Below are 19,242 nucleotides of genomic sequence, written 5' to 3'. Positions count from 1 at the left end.
CTCCAGGGAGGTTATTAAATAATTTTTTTTTTGATCAGCTTTATTCACTGCTGTGCTGCCAGTTCCCAGAACAATGCTTGGAAGGAATTAAGCAAATACTTTTGGATTGAGGATGAATAAAAAATAGAACAATGGTTTTGGAGATAAACCACTGAGGTTCTAGATCCAGTTCTGCCACTTACTACTTATGTAGCTTTAAGTGTATCTTCTACTCCTTTAAAAGCCATAGTTACTGGATTTGGAAAATAAGAATAAGATTCCAGATTTGATGTGCTTTTTACTTCTAAAGTTGTGTAGCATATGATTAATACATTGGGATGGCCTGAATAACAGTTGCACAGTGGCCCTCTCAGGGCTTTTGAATAGAATATTCATTCAGAATATTTTAAAATGAGAGTTTATTAATAGTCTCCAATTATTAAGTCGCTAGTATGTCCAAGGAGAAGGCAATGGCACCCCACTCCAGTACTCTTGCCTGGAAAATCCCATGGATGGAGGAGCCTGGTGGGCTGCAGTCCATGGGGTTGCTGAGAGTTGGACATGACTGAGCGACTTCACTTTGACTTTTCACTTTCATGCATTGGAGAAGGAAATGGCAACCCACTCCAATGTTCTTGCCTGGAGAATCCCAGGGATGGGGGAGCCTGGTGGGCTGCCATCTATGGGGTCACACAGAGTCAGACACTACTGCAGTGACTTAGCAGCAGTATGTCCAAAGAATTAAGTCCACAAACTTTACATGTATTATGTCAACTAATATAGAAATAACACTGCACAATAGGAGGATCTATCTCTGTTTAATCCTTAGGGAAATTGGGGATCAGAGAAGTTAGATGACTCATGCATAGTCAACCAGCTAACAAGCTGAAGGACTAGGATTCCAGTCCATCTCCATCTAATTCCAACTTCCTTGCTCTTTCTATGTCAGGCCATTTCTCACATTTATGATTATAAGTTATGTTTCCTCTATAGGACCTAGTCTGGATTGCCTGCCTTTGCCTGAAGTAGTAGTCATTATTAGGGTTATTTACTCTAATTTTTATTTTTTATAACGCTGGGAAAGAGATTATAATTTAAGGTATAATATAAGTGGTTTCTGGGCTTCCTTGGTGGCTCAGTGGTAAACAACTCATCTGCCAATGCAAGAGATGTGGGTTCAATCCCTGGGTTGGGAAGATCCTCTGGAGAAGGAAATGGCAACCCACTCCAGTATTCTTTCCTGGAGAATCCCATGGACATGTGAGGCTACAGTCCATAGGGTTGCAAAAGAATCAGACATGGCTTAGCAACAAAATAAAAACAGTAAGTGGCCTCTGCTGAGACCCAGGTATTTGCTAACCAGAACCAAGGAGGCCTCAGCTTTTCCTATGATTGTCCCAACCAAAGCAGCCTGAGCAACTAGGGTTATTATCAAACAATCTCCCTGATGTTGAGAGGTGGCATTTATAGCATTTAAAATTAAGTTAGGTACAGAAGAAACATGGTTTTATGTTTTAATAATTGGCAGATGGAAGGTTAAAGAAAGGAGAGATTCACTTCATGCTATTAATCTATAAAGTCCAAGCCTAAGGAATAAAATAGTACTCTGAGGTGCTCATTCTGAAGGACTGAGCCACTTCCATCATCAGAAATGATGGCTAAGTAATATTGGTAAGCCTGAGATGTTTTCTTTTTATCTTTCCCCTGAAGTTATAATTAATTCTTTAACTCATTGACATTGCCAAGAAGAGTTGGCTCTCATTTCCATCTCATATTAAAGTTTTAACATCACATTAAAGTGCACTATGAAGTACCCTATGATGCCAGTAAGTAGTTACAGTTGAGACCAATACTTAACTTTGATGGTGCAATCACAAGGTCAACCAAATGAAAGAGGGAGAAAGGAAATAGATAAAAAGAAAATACTCCTTTACCTGCTCTGCTCATGAAGAAATGAAAGATAACAACTTCAAACTCATAGTGCTCTGTCATGCTCACATGTTTTATATACTGTTCTTGGCCATTTCCAATTTATATCATAGGTTCCATAGGAAAAAATGATATTAATAATGAGTCAGAAGTTTCTTATCTATTTCTTTTATGTCCCCAGTTTATATCAATACCTTCTATTAATCTCCCTTGCCCACTAATGTGAGATATGCACACACACACATACATGTCTATTAATATATAAAATGGTAGTTCAATGAAAAGCATCTTAGACTAAAACTAATTTAGTTGATCCAGGGTTTCAAACATACATTAATACATTAATTTAAATAGACAATTATAGCAATTTTCCCTCCAGTGCAGGATTGCATCACTCTTCCTTATCTCACTCCTGGATCTGGCACCTAGATAATATACTTTAGCCATCAGAAAGCCTTAATTCATTGATTTTTTCATTTGGATGATAATATGTCCATTTTCAATTAATGAAAAGGCACTTATTAAGTGCTTTTTTGTGTAGGGAACTGTTGGACACTCTGTGGATCAATTTAAATAAACTAAGCCATAGCTCACCCTTAAAATTTCACGCTGAACATTAGGGCAAATAGATAGAAAGGACATTCAAGAGGGCAAATTTAAAAGAAACGATACATAACAAAACGAGTCAAATTAAAACATAAGTGCTATACCTATTGATCAGAGTAGTATAGCTGGGTAAGGACAAATCAAAGGAAGTTTTTTATAGGGCTTTCTGTGTGATAGATACTGATTCATGGCAAGGTGGAATTTCAGGAACTACTTGTGTGAGGAAGGAGTTGTGAAATTCAGTAATCTGTTTTGAGGAAAATGTTAGTCATTGCATTTTGGTGGCAAAAAGGTACAGAAAATGGGTTTAAGGTATAAAGATGAGTTTGATTTGATGTGAATGTGTATTAGGATAATTATTAGAAATACATATATGTTAATTAATGTTTCTTGACTCTGGCTATATAGGAAAATCATCTAAGGTACTTTTAAAAAGTATTAATACCTACCCCATTCTCACCCTAGGACCTATTAGACCAAAATCACTGGAAGATTGATTTTTGTGGGGGGAAAAAAGGCTCCCAAGTGATTTCAGTGTGCAGTCAGGGTTGAAGATCATTGGGCTGCTTCCATGTTTAATACTCTCAAGATACAAATGTGTTCTATATATTTTTAGGTAAGAGTGAATCTCATCTACCTGAAGCTGACGTTTCACTTTTGAAGCTAATTTCCTGTTGGAGAGACCAGTCTGTTCAGGTATGATAACAGTTCATTTCGTGAAGTTATTGGAAGAGTTCCTTGCTGCTACATTTCCTTCATATTCCCCTCTACCTGAGAATATACATAAGTAGGTACTCTTGTGTTTTCTTCCAGGATATTTCATTTAATAGGACTGATACAGAGATTAACAATGAGGGAAAAGTGGAAAAGAACATGCAGGGATGCACCGAGTTAGGGGCATGAACAGAGGGGGCTGATGAAGAGGTGTTTACTTTAGTGCCCACTGAGGCAAGCGTTTATTATTTGATTTCAATATTAGATGGAAAGGTCCCTAGGCTTGTGAATCTGATAGGTATGATTAGAGATCATTTTTCTATCCTTTTCATTTGTGAGCTGATTTAGAGACCTCGTTTACTCAATGTCCAATTTAAGTCTTTTCCTTATTTCAAGGATTGTTTGTGTATGTGTGGATAGCTTTGTACATAATACAATAAATATCTGTGCATTGATTAGATGAATATTAACTGGAACTTTATTCTTCATGGGCTAAATAAATGTCACATTTGCAAGACAAGCATAGCAATAATGCCAATTACAAATGGTTATTTTTGGTTACAAGAAAACAAAGAAAGTCGATTCAGAACAGACTGTGGGGGTTGATACCATGAAACCAAATAACACAGTTGGGATGGTCATTAAAGCCATGGCCTACATGATTTGCCCCCAGCCTGACCTCTTTCCTCATCATTCTCCCCCGTCCTCACTAGCCACACTGATCTGCTTATTATATCCAGAACTCACGAAGCTCATTTCCACCTCAGGACCTTACTGTTCTCTCGGACTAGAATTCTCATTTTTTCCCATTCATCCTTTGGATCTTTGCGTAAAAGCCAATTTCTCAGGGAAGTCTTCCCTGATCATTCCATCTAATATTGTCACTGTACCCTGTCTCTCCCCACTGCTCCAGTCACTGTCACAGTATCCATTTTTATTTTCTTTGTTAGGCTTGCTTTTAATGGAGATTTTACCATTTGTTTTTTGCTTGCTTATTTTCTGTCTTTTCACTGTTACAGAAGCTTGCTGAGAGCAGGGACTTTGCCTGTCTCACTCACTGCTTTCACTAATGCACAGAAAAGCAGAAGTGACAGCAGCCAGTTAATAAATATTTAGTGAATGTCTGAATAGCTATGAAAAAGCCTCTGTGTTAATCAAATAAACATCAGTATATGTTCACTTTACCAGCAGATTTGCTAGCACCGTGAAAGAGTCTCTATTAAAGACGGAATTCTTTTTTCCCCAGTAGCCAAAGAATTTCTCAGTGGAGAAAACAATTCTTAGGGAAAAAAGAATTCAGCAGAACATTTATTCTGAATTGCTCCAATTAAAGATCTTTTGTAGTTGTCCGTTTGACCATCAAATAAATTTTAATGTAGTTTGGACATATTTGGACTAATGGACCTTAAGGTTCTATGATTCTATGACCTTGTTAAAATGCTGGCAGCAGGACAAATATTACCAGAGCATTTATTACTCACTCTGTATGAAGTTTAAGCTTCAAAGTTCTCTCATTTCTGCCACTAACCTGATAAATGATTCTGGAAGATAGGTTTAACTTGTTGATTATTTATTTTCCTCATGTGTAAAGTAAAAATGAGACTTCCCAGGTGACGCTAGAGGTAAAGCATCCGCCTGTCAATGTAGGAAATGTAAGAGATTCAGGTTCGATCTCTGGGTTGGGAAGATCCCCTGGAGAAGAAAATGGTGACCCACTCCAGTATTCTTGCCTGGGAAATCCTATGGACAGAGGGTCCTGGCAGGCTACAGTCCATGAGGTCGCAAAGAGTTGGACATGACTGAGCATCTGAGCACAGGACAGATACTATAGAAATGAGAATTCCTGGGTCCTTCAGGAAAAACAGAGGCTGTTGCAAATATACATATAAATGCTTCAATAACCAATCCTCAAATTCCTTATAAAGGTGTTCATTTAAGCAGTTAAACATGTTAATTTGAATCTGCTTTTTAATGTATTTTAAGAATACTGGCAATGGTAATGATTTTGTAAAACAGAGCGAAATCCTACTTCAGAAATTGAAGGGGGTATTTTTAAGCAAATAAGTAAGGACAAGTTAATTTTGCAGATGAAAGAGTTTGCAGATTGTCTCTTTTGTTTCTTACACATGAAATATGCCCGACATAGAAATAAATGCTGGAGAAGCAACAGCGAGTTTTGGGGTTGCTAACTTGCACATTTCTGAAGCAACACTGAAGTTCTTTGAATTTTATACTCTAACACTGGTAGGAGAAACCATGAAATCCAGGCCACCAGAGAGAAGTATTGTTTTTCAAGGAAATGATGAAAAGACATGAAAGGCTAGTGTGAGTCTGACTTGGGAAAATGCTTTTATACCAGAAAGTCTGGACATTGAAACCATATGCAGGCCACAGGGGCTCTTATGAGTCTTCATAATGCTCTGTACTATTTTACAATACTTTGCTGTTTCAAGGTGTTAGCAGAAAACCATTAAAAAAATTTAGCTTGCTATGGCACCCGACTCCAGTACTCTTGCCTGGAAAATCTCATGGACTGAGGAGCCTGGTAGGCTGCAGTCCATGGGGTCGCTAAGAGTCGGACACGACTGAGCGACTTCACTTTCACTTTTCACTTTCATGCATTGGAGAAGGAAATGGCAACCCACTCCAGTGTTCTTGCCTGGAGAATCCCAGGGATGGGGGAGCCTGGTGGGCTGCCGTCTATGGGGTCGCACATAGTCGGACACGACTGAAGCGACAGCAGTAGCAGTAGTAGTAGTATGGCACAGTAATACTTCCAGCTAATAAGTATGGTCCAGATGTGGCTCTCTTTTCTCAGTCAATGGATTTTCAAACTTCATTTTAAATCTGCACCTTCTTTTATAAATTGTAATGCTTCATGTATCTATCTTTCAGGAAAAACTATATATGCATTTGGGAGACAGCTTTATTGCATTGTGCTTTCAATTCTGGTTCATTATTATCATTACAAAGTTATATAATATCTATAGATTTTATATTTGTTGGGAAAAATTCTATGTATACTACCTATCTACAAAAATTATCTACTGTATTTACATGCTAGAGAGACTTAAGTATCGATAGTCAGAAACTATCATTAAATTTTACCTTCTATCATGTATAGTTTTAAAGTACACAAAATCTATTTCAACTCTATTTGCATGATTTTAGTGTTCAGTATTAGTTTGCAGAAGGAAATGGCAACCCACTCCAATGTTCTTGCCTGGAGAATCCCAGAGATGGGGGAGCCTGGTGGGAGGCCATCTGTGGGGTCACACAGAATCGGACACGACTGAAGCGATTTAGCAGCAGTAACAGCAGCAGTGTTCAGTGTATAACAGATACCATAGCATTATTATATGCTTATATAAATTGTACCATGTCTCTGAGTATTGATCTCACACTGAGCACAAAATGCATATTTTGAGTTTGCTTCCAACTGGGTACGTGCCATTCTGTATTCACTTTTTAAGTTCTGTGGCTCCGATTGTCCTGCTCATTGCAGTAAATATGTTTTATCCTGCTGTTTCTACTTCATCTTGTTTTTTAATGATACTCATATTAATTATTCCTGCAGTACATATTTATAGTGACATAGATGTTAAAAAATTACAAAATTTAACAATTATAAAATATGGTCAATCTAATAATTAGACATATTAACTGAAGTTCCATAAATCTCTGTATATTTTTAAGAAAGAATATTGATCCAGGTTGTTATAGAATATTATATCTGGTAGATAGAGGACATGCTAAATCACAGTCGTGAGAGGGCATCCATAATCCTATGGGAGCGTATGGCCAATCTGCCCATTCCGAGGGACAGACCATAGTCTGGATGTACTACAGGTCCAAGGATATCCTCCAATATCTTCCTGATTTTTATATGTAGAAACAGAAGCAAGTTCCATACAGCTTACTGTGATTGAAAGCTCTCATCTTAGCCTCTCTCAGCATCACATATTGTTGTTTGGGGGTTTTGGTTTTTTTTTTAATTGAAGGCTTTACAGAATTTTGTTGTTTTCTGTCAAATAGCAACATGAGTCAGCCATAGGTATACATGTGTCCCCTAAAGTCCCAGAGAAGTACATAACTTGTCAAAAGTTGCATTTGTAATAACTGTCATAGTCAGATCAGAAACTTGGACCTTCTCATTTCAGATTGAGATCTCTTTCTCTTTATACCACACCACTCATATCTTGGAGGCAGTGCTATCAAATAAAATGTGTGATAAAATTAAAATGACGTAAATTCAATGGTGTAAAATTATCCATGAATAATTAATACAGGTTTTCCCCTCATAATATCTATATGATAAGTGTGGTTTACTTATTGTGATCTAAAATAGTATGTTAGTAGATATCATAGCTAATAGTTAATATATGCTTCAGCATATGGTAGATATTAATAAGCATGAGTCATCAGTACCATAATGTGTAGAATTTTATGTTGTATTCATGGTATGCAACAGCATTCACAGTGTTGAATATCTCATCACATAATATGCATGAGTAAGGATTATGTACCTTTATTGCAACAGGCAGTACTACAATGTTAATAGATCCGGTGTGCAGTAGTAAAATCACATCATTCATGAGCCTTTTTGCCACAACCCAACCAAGCATCTGAATGGCCAAGAATAGGGGGATGATCAGTGATCAGGAAACTACTCTGATACTTTCTGGATGTTCCCTATATTTAAAACTCTAGAATAGAGTTTAGAATAGAGTTTCTTCTGCCCCTGCTGTTTACTGAGCATCTACCATCAGCATAAACTCTCTGAGTGTCCCTAGAGCCTAAAAGTCTCACAAGATTGCTATTTTGTTTAGTTGCTAAGTCATGTCTGACTCTCTGTGACACTGTGGACTGTACCACGCCAGGCTTCCCTGTCTTTCACTATTTCCCAGACCTTGCTCAAATTCATGTCCATTGAGTCAGTGATGTTATCCAACCATCCTCTGTCTCCCCCTTCTCCTCCCACCTTCAATCTTTCCCGGCATCAGGGTCTTTTCCAATGAGTCAGCTCTTCACATCAGATGGCCAAAGTATTAGAGTTTCCGGTTCAGCGTCACTCCTTCCAATGAATATTCAGGGTTGATTTCCTTTAAGATTGATATCCTTGCTGTCCAAGGGACTCTTAAAGAGTCTTCTCCAGCACCACAATTTGAAAGCATTAGTTCTTCAGCATTCAGCCTTCTTTATGGTCCAACTGTCACATCTGTATACAACTACTGGAAACACCATAGCTTTGACTCTACAGACTTTGTCGTCAGAGTGATGTATCTGCTTTTTAACATGCTGTCTAGTTTTGTCATAGCTTTCCTTCCACAGAGCAAGTGTCTTTTAATTTCATGACTGCGGTTACTGTCTGCTGTAATTTTGGAGCCCAAGAAGATAAAATCTGTCACTTTTGCCACTTTGTTCCCATCTATTTGTCATGAGTGATGAGACCGAATGGCATGATCTTAGTTTTTTTGAATGTTAAGTTTTAAGCCCACTTTTTCACTCTTCTCTTTGACCCTCATTAAGACGTTCTTTAGTTCCTCTTTGCTTTCTGCCATTGGAGTGGTATCATCTGCGTATCTGAGATTGTTTATATTTCTTGATTCTAGCTTATGATTCATCCAGCCTGGCATTTCACATGATATACTCTGCATGTAAGTTAAATAAGCAGGGTGACAATATACAACGTTGGCATATATATGTTCCTTTTCCAATTTTGAACCAGTTTGTTGTTCCATGCCCGGTTCTAACTGTTGCTTCTTGACCTGCACACTGGGTTCTCAGGAGACAGGTACAATACCAATCCACTTTACCACCACTGGATACCTCATGATAAATATCCCCCTTCCCTCTCCCCTCAACTGTGGTTCTTGACTGTCTATGTACAATAACTGGAAGGCAGGCTTTGCAGCGTTTTAAGCCATGTGAAACTATTTACACATATACACGGTTTAGTGAGATTTATTATTAAAGTTTTGTCTTTAATTTTCTGTATTTTTTAAATCAAGTGTGTTTAGTTAAATTGTACTAGGCATTCAGAAACTAAACTTGTCTTTAAGAACAATGTGATATATTCAAATTTTGTTTCCTGGTGAAAATGAAAATATTTTATGAGAAAGAATGGAGAATTTCTTTAAATTTTCCTTTTTTAATCTCTTGAGTTTTTTTTTAAAAGAACAGTATGATGACTTGGATGCTAGTTTCCAGTAGCTGCACTTCAGTTGTTTCTGATAGTAATTCTGGTGGAATGGAGCATTACAATTTATGTGAGGCGTTCAAATCAAAATTCCAGGCTTGGGGGTTTATATAAGACCCCGAGCATTTGGGAACCCTAAAAATAATTCAATTTAAAAAATAAATTTTACAGGTAACTGAAGCAATACAAGCTGTTCTTTTGGCAGAAGTTCAGAAGCACATGAAGACTTTAAGAAAGACACCAGTCAACAGTGAACCAGAGTCTGTGGCAAAGAATGGTGACTATGAGATGATGCAGATGCTGCCAAAGATTGAATGGGCCAAGGACCCTGAGTTACAGTGTACTACAGACACTTTTCCTCTGCAAAGTAAGTGCAAAATTTATTGGCAATCTCTTTCATCAGAACTTTTTCTACTCCTCAGAGCATATTGAGAATATGAGTTCACAATAAATCATTTCTGCAAAAGCCAAGCTAAGGGCCCTGTTTCTGACCTATTCTGCTATCAATTTCCTCATAATTGTCAAGTTTCTAATTCTAAATTATAATTAATAAATATTTTACAAAACAAAATTTATGTTCTTTATTTAAGTGTTTTAAAGTTAAGACAGTAAAAATGAAAACAGAAGTAACAATAATAGCTTAATGGGACATATATTATAAGAATACTCTGATAATAATGGGTCCTAAATTTGTGTTCATTTGATAACATGATAATAGCCATGTGCTGTTTTTCGGGGTGGGGCGGATAAGAAATGAAATAGAAACTAAAAGTAAACTGTTTTATAGTTGGACCACTTGATTCATTCTGTAATAGATTTATTTTATCACTGTAACTTTATAATCACAGTGTTTATGCTTTTGACTAGAAAGTGAATCTAAATTTCTGCTGAATAATGTTATCTGACTTTTTAGCCTGTTATCTGTGACTTAAAAGTGAAAATTAAAAAATAGTAAAATCAAGCAAAACTTTGATTTTCAACTTTGTTAGTAAGCTTTTGATGAAAAAATAAACATATAATATTATTATATATATTTCTCAGGAAAACATGTTACAAGTTTACGTGTTTCAGATTGTTAAAAAATTTTAGATACTTCTTTTAGCTCTTTAAAAGAGATTTTATTTGGGACTCAGAAATGTTGCTATATTTAAAATGTTAAATCTTAAAACAGGTATTATTCTTTAAAATGTATTATATTTATTTCTTCTTATTATTTTTATAAGATTACTGATTAGAGAGCACTATGCAGTGAAAGAGGATATGTAGCAGAAAAAGGCTTTTTCAAAGAAGGCCAAAGATCAAAATAGATGGACTATTTCCTAGTACCAAGAAAGTCACTGAGGCTGGTAAATTCAGATAGTAATTTGTTAAAACTCAGTGGTGATTTCAAGTCACTTGTTTTTTTGTTGTAAAGAAATTAGCTTTAATTATCTGGCAAATTTACTCGCTTTAAGGCCTTCCTGTTTGTTCATGTCACATAATTGTATTTGTATTACACCTTTCAAACAAGAAGTAGAAAAATTCCTTTTTAAATTAATTGCACTGACTACGTTTGTGTTCTTGATTCAGCTAGTGTCATTCATCACGTGTTAATTCTCACTTGGTGGTATTTCTGTTACTTATCCCTAGTGTCTAATTTATCCATTGGCCCATAAGCCTCATTTCTGGTTGAGATATTCTTGGCAGGCTATCAAGGTGAAATTTTTATGAGTTTTGCCATCACATGGCTTACTCATTATTTGAAGTTTCATCAGATTGGGCTCTCTGGTGAACCTTCATAATTGAGAATTATTGAGAATTATTAATTCTATGGAACTGAATCTTACTGTGACTAAAGAATCTGGATCTTAATAAATATTATCTATCTTTATCATTATTGAGTGATCCTTTAGAAAATTTAGGATTAGCTTGTGATAAGAATTGGAACACAAAAATAATAAAACTACTTGATATATGTTGGTGGATTAAATTTAGAATATTTTATTTAAAATAAGTATAATATTTTCACAAATAAGTGTATATTCTCCTGGGAAACAGTCCTTATACGAAAATATTAACTCTAATTGCAAGTATATAGGAAGCAAATAACAAGCATTGAAGAGGAAAATTTGCAAGCAATATTATATTGGATACTAACATTGCCATTTTTCCTCTTTTGGAAAAAATAAACAAAACTAATTTTAAAACTATTCAGAGGAGCTAATAATTACAGGAAAAGCTTTAGATCTTTTACTAGTGGTATACACTGCACTACTTGATGAAATTTTAAAAAATAAATAACTAAAAAGCTATTTTATTTATCTCAGATATCCTGATTCAAAGGTTAAGAGGATGATGTAGGTGGTATTCACCAAATATGATTATACCTCAAATTTTATAGGCAGATTTACTTAGCTTTAGTGTGACTGCAACATATCATTTTATCAAATGTTCTTATGATAAATGGTTTATATTATTTAATTTTATCAGGTCCTTGCTCATTTTTCCTCTATGAGTTTCCCATTCCCCCTACTTGTTTTTGTTTGTTTTTCTATTTTCATTTATTCTTTCTTGGTTCCTTGATTTCTTGCACTTTATTTGTAAATCATTTCAAAAGTAACAGATGAATTTTTTGTATAGATACTCATAAACTTCTTTTATGTTGGGTATAGTATGTTTGGCTTATTAGTGCTGTGGTAATATGACAATAATATTAATATATCATAAGGAACAATAATATTAACAGCAACAGTTATTGTACTCTTACTATGTTCTAACAGCTGAAAAGAACTACTATCTGAGGAAGAGAGATTTCCATGGTGCTACCTAGGCTTTTCCTGACTTAAGCCTCTATAAATATTTAGGTTAACATACTAATTATGTATCTTTCTCATGCACATAGAAATAAATAGTACCTGGAAAAAAGTTCATCACCATACTGGGTATCTTGAATGTCTCTAGTAGTGTATCTCTTGCACTTTGAGACATGCTTCCTATTATTATTTCATTTTTTAAATGAATAAACTGGACTTAAAGAAGGTATATGACTTGTCTAAAGTCACCAAATTACTAAAAACAAGGAAACAGTTCCAGATATTCTCTTAAACACTCATTTTATCCAATAAGCTGCATTTTCCACACTTGCAGCATGAAGGAAATTTGCTCTAAATCAGCTTGATCTGAAAATTGAATAATTTATTGAGTGGTTTTCTTAGATTTTTATTCCTCTCTCATAAATCATACTTTCTATTAACAAAGAAAATGCAGAATGTTCAATCGTTGTCATCACAGCCCTCATAAAGAAAATCACCAGGTTTCTTGAAAGGTTTGTACATGAGATGGAAATCAGCAAAGTGAGAACTGAAGCACAATGTGTGTTTGCACCTTATAATTTTGTATCTTATTTTTCAGTGTTTTCACTTGTTACATTTCACAGCTTGTATTTTATTTGAGGTCTTAATATTTGTGGATCAGTATTTTATAGGAGATCTGTGAATTTTATCTGAGTTTACAGTTTTATAACGATCACACTGCGATCTACTTGAATCTCTTTAATAAGAAATTGTATAATAGCACTCACATTTGAGGTTAAGATTTACTACTTTAAAAAACAACAATATTTTCTATTATTAAAATGCTTTAGAAAGCTATTTCCCTTCACTTTTTAAACGCAAGTACTCTGAATTGTTTCATTAAATAAATTGGTTGAAATAGAAATGGAGGCTTTGTAGATAAAACTGTCACCGTAGAATTACTGGCTGAATTTAAATTCATGTTAAACTGTGTGGTTGTGAAGATGATACATCAAATAAGGGTATTGCAAATAATCTTTATTATGTGCATCATTTTCAAAGTCTTATCTGCAAAGTTAAATAATGAAAATGTGCTCTTTAAATAAAACCATTATTTTGTAGTAAATCAAGGTATATTTAACAGAAAAGTTTTGTGATCCTGGTGGCCATCAGTAGAAAAACTGGCACAGGACAGTTTTCATCTGCTTGTTGAATGTCTCAGAAGGAAATCTGTGTAGTTGTAGAAAGGCTTTGAAATATAGTATCTGACTACCTCATAGGGAAATTCTTTCCTGATATTGTTAGTTATGGTAAATACATCTTCCTTTTCCTTTGAGGCCTTCAGGCTGAGAAGGCCAATGCATTCTTAAAGGCACAGAAGTAATTTAGAAAAAATCTGTGTAAGGCAAGTGAGCAAGGAGCAGAGAAGTAATGGGGGATCATCGTAGAATGCCTTTTGTGTATCAGACTGAGGTCTTAAGCTTTCTCTCTGAAATGGGAAAACAGACAATGGGCACATATTTTAATGGGATCTCACTGCCTAAAGTTCAGGGCCATGAGCAGAAGCTGGGAGACCAGTTGGAAGGCCTTATAATGCTAATCCAAATGATGGCAGCTTGGAACAAATATGGTGGCTTGGTTGGAGAAGGTGAGAAGTGATCAGATTTTGAATGTATATAAAGGTGCTGTGCTCAATTGCTCAGTCATGTCTGACTCTTTGCAACCTCCTAGACTGTAGCCCGCCAGGCCTCCAGGCTCCTCTGTCCATGGGATTTTCCAGGCAAGATTACTGAAGTGGGTTGCCAAAGTATTTGCTGATGAAATGGATATGGAGGAGTGAGATAATCAAAATCTATACTTGCATTTTTTCCAACAAAAGTATCCTTGATCCATAGATTGACCTTGGTAAGCTGATTTGATTCCTATGTTGGGTAGTGCAGTATCCCACAGGATATTCTGGGTAGAGAATGGAAGATTCACTTCCCAGAAGGCTGCCTCTCCTATGTTCAGTTTCAAGTGTCCCTGCTCAGATGACCTACAGATTTTATTTTCTAGCATTAACTAAAGTAACTCTCAGAAAATGAGCAAAAGTTTCTAGCCAAGAAACTAAGATTGAAGATAATTCTAATAATGCAATCTTAAGCAAAAAAGCACTGTTGTGTGTGTATGTGTGTGTTAATGTTCTCCTTTTGAAATTCTTATTTTCGTGTATATTTTAGAATGGACTTAATGTTGATATACTAATAGGATGTATATTATTTATAAAAAACATACATATACTGGTGATGCATGCATCAGAGTTCTTTGTATTTTCTGCAAGAAAGTATCCCAACCGTAGCCTTTGGGTGGACTCAGAAGGCAGATATGATAAGCTTTTGGTTATGAAGGGATGGTAACTTGATATTCTGTACTGCATACTGTGCTAGCTCCAAAACTTTGAATACATCTTTATGCATCACTCCTCTATGCCTCTGTGTACTGATCCATGAATTGGTGGTACACAGAGAACAAATTGGAAATCCCCAGTCGAAGACCATAGTGTATCAGATGCTATGGGTGAGTTTGCAGGAACACATCACAGCAGTACCTAACCCAGATTTGAGGTCAAGAAGACTTCTTTGAAGAAGAGATGCCTAATGCAAGACTTGAAAGATGAACATAATTTAGCCAAGCAAAAAAAGCTGGAGTAGGAGAAGGCAGCTGTTTCAAAGACCACTGAAGACACTTACGCCCTTTTCTTTCTCCCCAGAATTATCTGATCCATACATGCATAAATGTGGAACCTGAACATTAGAGAGAAACCCATACATCCTTAATTTCTTCTCTGGAGAGCATGTGCCCTTTTTGAATCTCATTGTGCCAATGCCTTCCTCTCCTAATTAAAGTGAAAGTGAAGTCACTCAGTCATGTCCGACTCTTTGCGATTCCATGGACTATAGCCTACTAGGCTCCTTCATCCATGGGATTTTCCAGGCAAGAATACTGGAGTGGGTTGCCATTTCCTTCCCCAGAAGATCTTCCTGACCCAGGGATTGAACCTGGGTCTCCTGCATTTTAGGCAGACGCTTTACCATCTGAGCCACCAGGGAATTCTCAGTCGTCTAGAATAGCAATGATAGTGATAGTGATGATAATACTAACATCTAACACTGATGTGGCTTAGTATGTTCTAAGTGCCTCATGTACCTTAAATCATTTGATTCAGGCAACAGTCTATGGGGATAGGTAGTATTGTTATTACCATTTTATTGATGAGAAAATAGATACAGAGAAGTAACTTTCCCAGTCTTTTCCGAACAAGCAACAGAACCAAGAGTTAAACCCAGGCATCAGAATCTGGGTTCTTCATTATTCTCCGGCATTGCTTTCCAATTAAACACTATTTTCCTTTACTATTTCTTAATTCATCAATATTTACCATGTGTCTCCTATATGACAGTTACAGAGATAGGTATTGCCCAGGTCGAGGATCACAAGGCTGCAGAACCACAAACATTTGGTATAACAACAGAGGAAATGCTCTCTTGAATCAATTAATGAGCAAATATCAAATCACTAATTTCTAATAACATTTGGATGAGACACACTATAAGCTATTTCACAAAAGATGCACTTAACATTAAATAGCTTTGTTTGGAATATACATTTACATAAGTTTTAGTGGTTACAAATTAGAAGGTTTTATGGTTGGGAACTGGAAATGCCAACTGGTAAATAGTAGATATGAAAAAGATTTGGCATATACATATTAGTCAAAAGGTTGGCAGTATGGGGAAAGAGGAAATATAAATTTTCATTTTTATAGATTAATTCAAATTATATAACAATCATATTTAAATATCAAGATATTCATGTTGAATGATGAGGAATTTGCATATGATAAGCAAATAATTTAGTACCTGGGGTACATTGCATACCTTTCAAAAAACACTGTTGCCATTTGGGTTTAACATATGTTCTGTCTTATATTTTGCTTCTTGCAAAATAGATGGAGAATTTTTATCATTTCCCTTTCTCCCTATATAAATCCTGAACTTCTCCACCGCTTCTTCCCTCTCTGAATCATCTTTAAGATTGCATCGCTTCAGAAAGACTGATAGAGTTCACTGCTCTTTTTACCAAAGTAGTTTCATCTTTCACAGAGATTGAGATTGATGATTTTCATCTTGGCATATGAAGAACTAGAGTGTTGCATCATCCTTTTTCCTCATGAGCAATCAGAATGCCAACCTGGCCCAGCTGCGTAGAGACAGTAGCATCAAGAAATTGGGTTAAATATTTCCTTGGTGACAGTTGTGTGGGCACCAATTTATCGATTGCTGTCTGCATGCCCATTTAAATTTATTGACAAAGGAAAAGTGATCTAGATTCTGTCCCTGAAATCAATGTATTTCACACTATTGTTCTCCAAACTGAGACTGGCTCCCAACACTGACCTCTCAAGGATGGGGTCGGGTCTATTTATCTTTTTTCCTCCCATCACCTGGGAGGGTCCTTCACCTAGTAGCTGGTAATAAGTGATTATTGAGAGGATGGATGAATGGATGGACCACAGGGTAGCTCGTACTAAAGATTCAGCCAATTTCTAATTAGTAATAGAAAAAGAAGACAAGAAAACTCAGCTGATTGCTTTCCTGTAGCGGCCAGATATAGCCTGAATACACACATGAACACAGAAAGCTCACAAAAAAATTAAAAATAGACACATGAATGAATCTCACTTGTAACCATTCCAAAGCTTCTTTCCTAATGGTTGATTATTTAGCTCTTCATTACTCATTTTGTCATGACCTGGTTTCAATCTGATGTTTTTAGAGAGCCTGGTGACTTGCTTGAAACTCGTCTTCTTATTCTTCATTCAGCTACAGCTTCTCTGTGGAAGTATTTAAGGAGCTGCTGTGTCAGACACTATTTCTTCAGTGTTCGGATTCATGTCCTGGGTTCTGACTCATCTGTCTCTTCTTGAATTTCTGGTTCATTTGTGATCTCTTGTAGCCAACAGCTCCAATACTACTACGCTAGAGTTCTGCATACAACCTGACTCATTTGGGTCAGCCTCCTCCCTGTTGACTCCATTTCTACTTCTGAGCTTGGCACCTTGTGTGATATTAGTTTCTACCTTAAATGCAATGACATTAGTCAATATGCATATGCATTTCTAGTTCTGGAAACAATTTTGATACAACTAAATTCCTTGAGAGAAAAAGCAGGGATTTAGTCAGTTTTGTATTCTCAGCAGAGAGTACAGTGTCTTGCACACGGCAAGGCAACTGTTAGAGAAATGGTGGTTGAAGGAAAAATTATCCGTATGTTCTTATGTCATTCAGTTCAGTTGCTCAGTTGTGTTCAGCTCTTTGAGACCCCATGGACTGCAGCACGCCAGACTTCCTTGTCCATCACCAACTCCCAGAGCTTGCTTTCCATTAAGTCGGTTATGCCATCCAACCATCTAATCCTCTGTTGTCCCCTTCTCCTCCTGTGTTCAATCTTTCCCAGCATTAGGGTCTTTGCCGATGAGTCAGTTATTCGCTTTCTGTATAGGCCAACTCTCACATCCATACATGACTACTAGAAAAACCATAGCCTTGATTAGACGGACCTTTGTTGGCAAAGGATTGTCTCTGCTTTTTAATATGCTCTCTAGGCTGGTCATAGCTTTTCTTCCAAAGAGCATGCGTCTTTTAATTTCATTGCTGCAGTCACCATCTGCAGTGATTTCGGAGCCCAAGAAAATAAAGTCTGTCTCATGTCATTGGAATATCCCATTCCATCAGAATGTCATTCATCTTGGTGGCAGCGTCCTTATTTTACTATTTTAACAATATATGTGTCCAATTTTCAGCCATAGAACAATTTTAATAACTTGTAAACATCTCTTATTAACCATTTATTATGTCTAAGGTTCAGTGTAAGGTACTACAAATCTTTTATTAGGTCATGTCATACATTGCTTGTATATCCTTCTAAATAGTCTATATCATCTGGCACCCTAATTTCTTGTTTATTCCCCTTTCTTTCCCACCTCTCTGAACTCCTTGAGGGCAAAAGTTGGAATTTATTAGTCTTGTGCTTCTAGCAGGTAATGTCCTATGTGGCTCATGACGGGTGCTCCTTAAAGTGTGCTGCCTACATAAGTGGAGGAATGATAAATGACAGCGCCAGACATGTATCAAAGAACTGTGCTGTAAGAATGGAAGAAATGCGAGAAAATATGCTAATTGTCATAGGTAGGACGGGAATAGGAAAGGTCATTATAGGGACAGTGATGGTTTTCTTCTAAAATGTTAATCTGGAGGCATTTTTTTTTAATTTATTTTTCTTAGTTCAGGGGCAAACTAAATATCTGTCTAGAGAGCTACAAGGAAAAATTAATGCCAACAGATGTTTGAAGGCAAAAAACAAGGCAACCCAGGAGAATAAGCCACAAGAAATGAAGACAGCTAATTCAAAGAAGAGTTGTTACTTTTTTTTTCCTTTTACCTGATATAGATGATCATGGGCCCTTTATTCATATCTATGCAGGAATGCCTGTCATCGAGCCAAGCAGCCCTGCTAATCTGGGGCAATATAAAAGTTCCCCTTAGTAACTGAATATACATAAGAATACGGTAACTGTGAACAATCTTCCAGCCTTTAGTCAGAATGAAGTTGGTCTTAAATTTTAGAAACTTTTAGTGTGGTGTTTCTCAACTCTTTTCAGTTCTAGAATGGACTGAAATATTGTTAACAATTTCTAATACTCCCTTTCTAATTCTAAAATGAAGTTCATAAGTAATAAAACCTACCTCACAAATAATTTATACACAATTTAAAGGGTTCATAATAAAAATATGTCAATAGGTAAAAGCTTGGGCATGACCATACTAAAAGATATAATAAAATGCTGATTGGGAGATATTTCTTTGCTGAAATGACAGCTGCAAATGCAGGCCTGCACAGGCATGGTGGTGCTGTTGGTGACATTGGTGTCCAAATGGATTTGGGTTAGTATCCTTCCTAGAAAACTGAAGGTACAGTCAAATCCTTGAAAGATCCTTATGTGTA

The 19,242-nt window shown here is 36.3% G+C and overlaps 1 protein-coding gene and 1 non-coding gene across 2 annotated transcripts in view; one reads left to right on the top strand and one right to left on the bottom strand.

Moving 5' to 3' along the window:
* WDR72 (WD repeat domain 72) overlaps window positions 1-19,242 on the top strand; it is a 225,558-nt gene that overhangs the window by 138,845 nt on the left and 67,471 nt on the right. Inside the window, exons 17-18 of the mRNA XM_086321014.1 lie at window positions 3,131-3,210; window positions 9,599-9,794. Of these exons, the coding sequence (XP_086177140.1) occupies window positions 3,131-3,210; window positions 9,599-9,794 (276 nt within the window). The remainder of the gene's footprint in view (window positions 1-3,130; window positions 3,211-9,598; window positions 9,795-19,242) is intronic.
* TRNAF-AAA (transfer RNA phenylalanine (anticodon AAA)) lies at window positions 15,215-15,287 on the bottom strand. The gene has a single exon. It is a non-coding gene; the product is annotated as a tRNA-Phe (tRNA).

The sequence above is a fragment of the Bos grunniens genome, chromosome 10 (genome assembly GCF_055505025.1).
Source record: "Bos grunniens cultivar Pamir isolate PY7600 chromosome 10, Bosgru_T2T1.0, whole genome shotgun sequence".
NCBI classification, from domain to species: Eukaryota; Metazoa; Chordata; class Mammalia; order Artiodactyla; family Bovidae; genus Bos; species Bos grunniens.
This window is presented reverse-complemented; position numbering and strand designations above follow the sequence as displayed.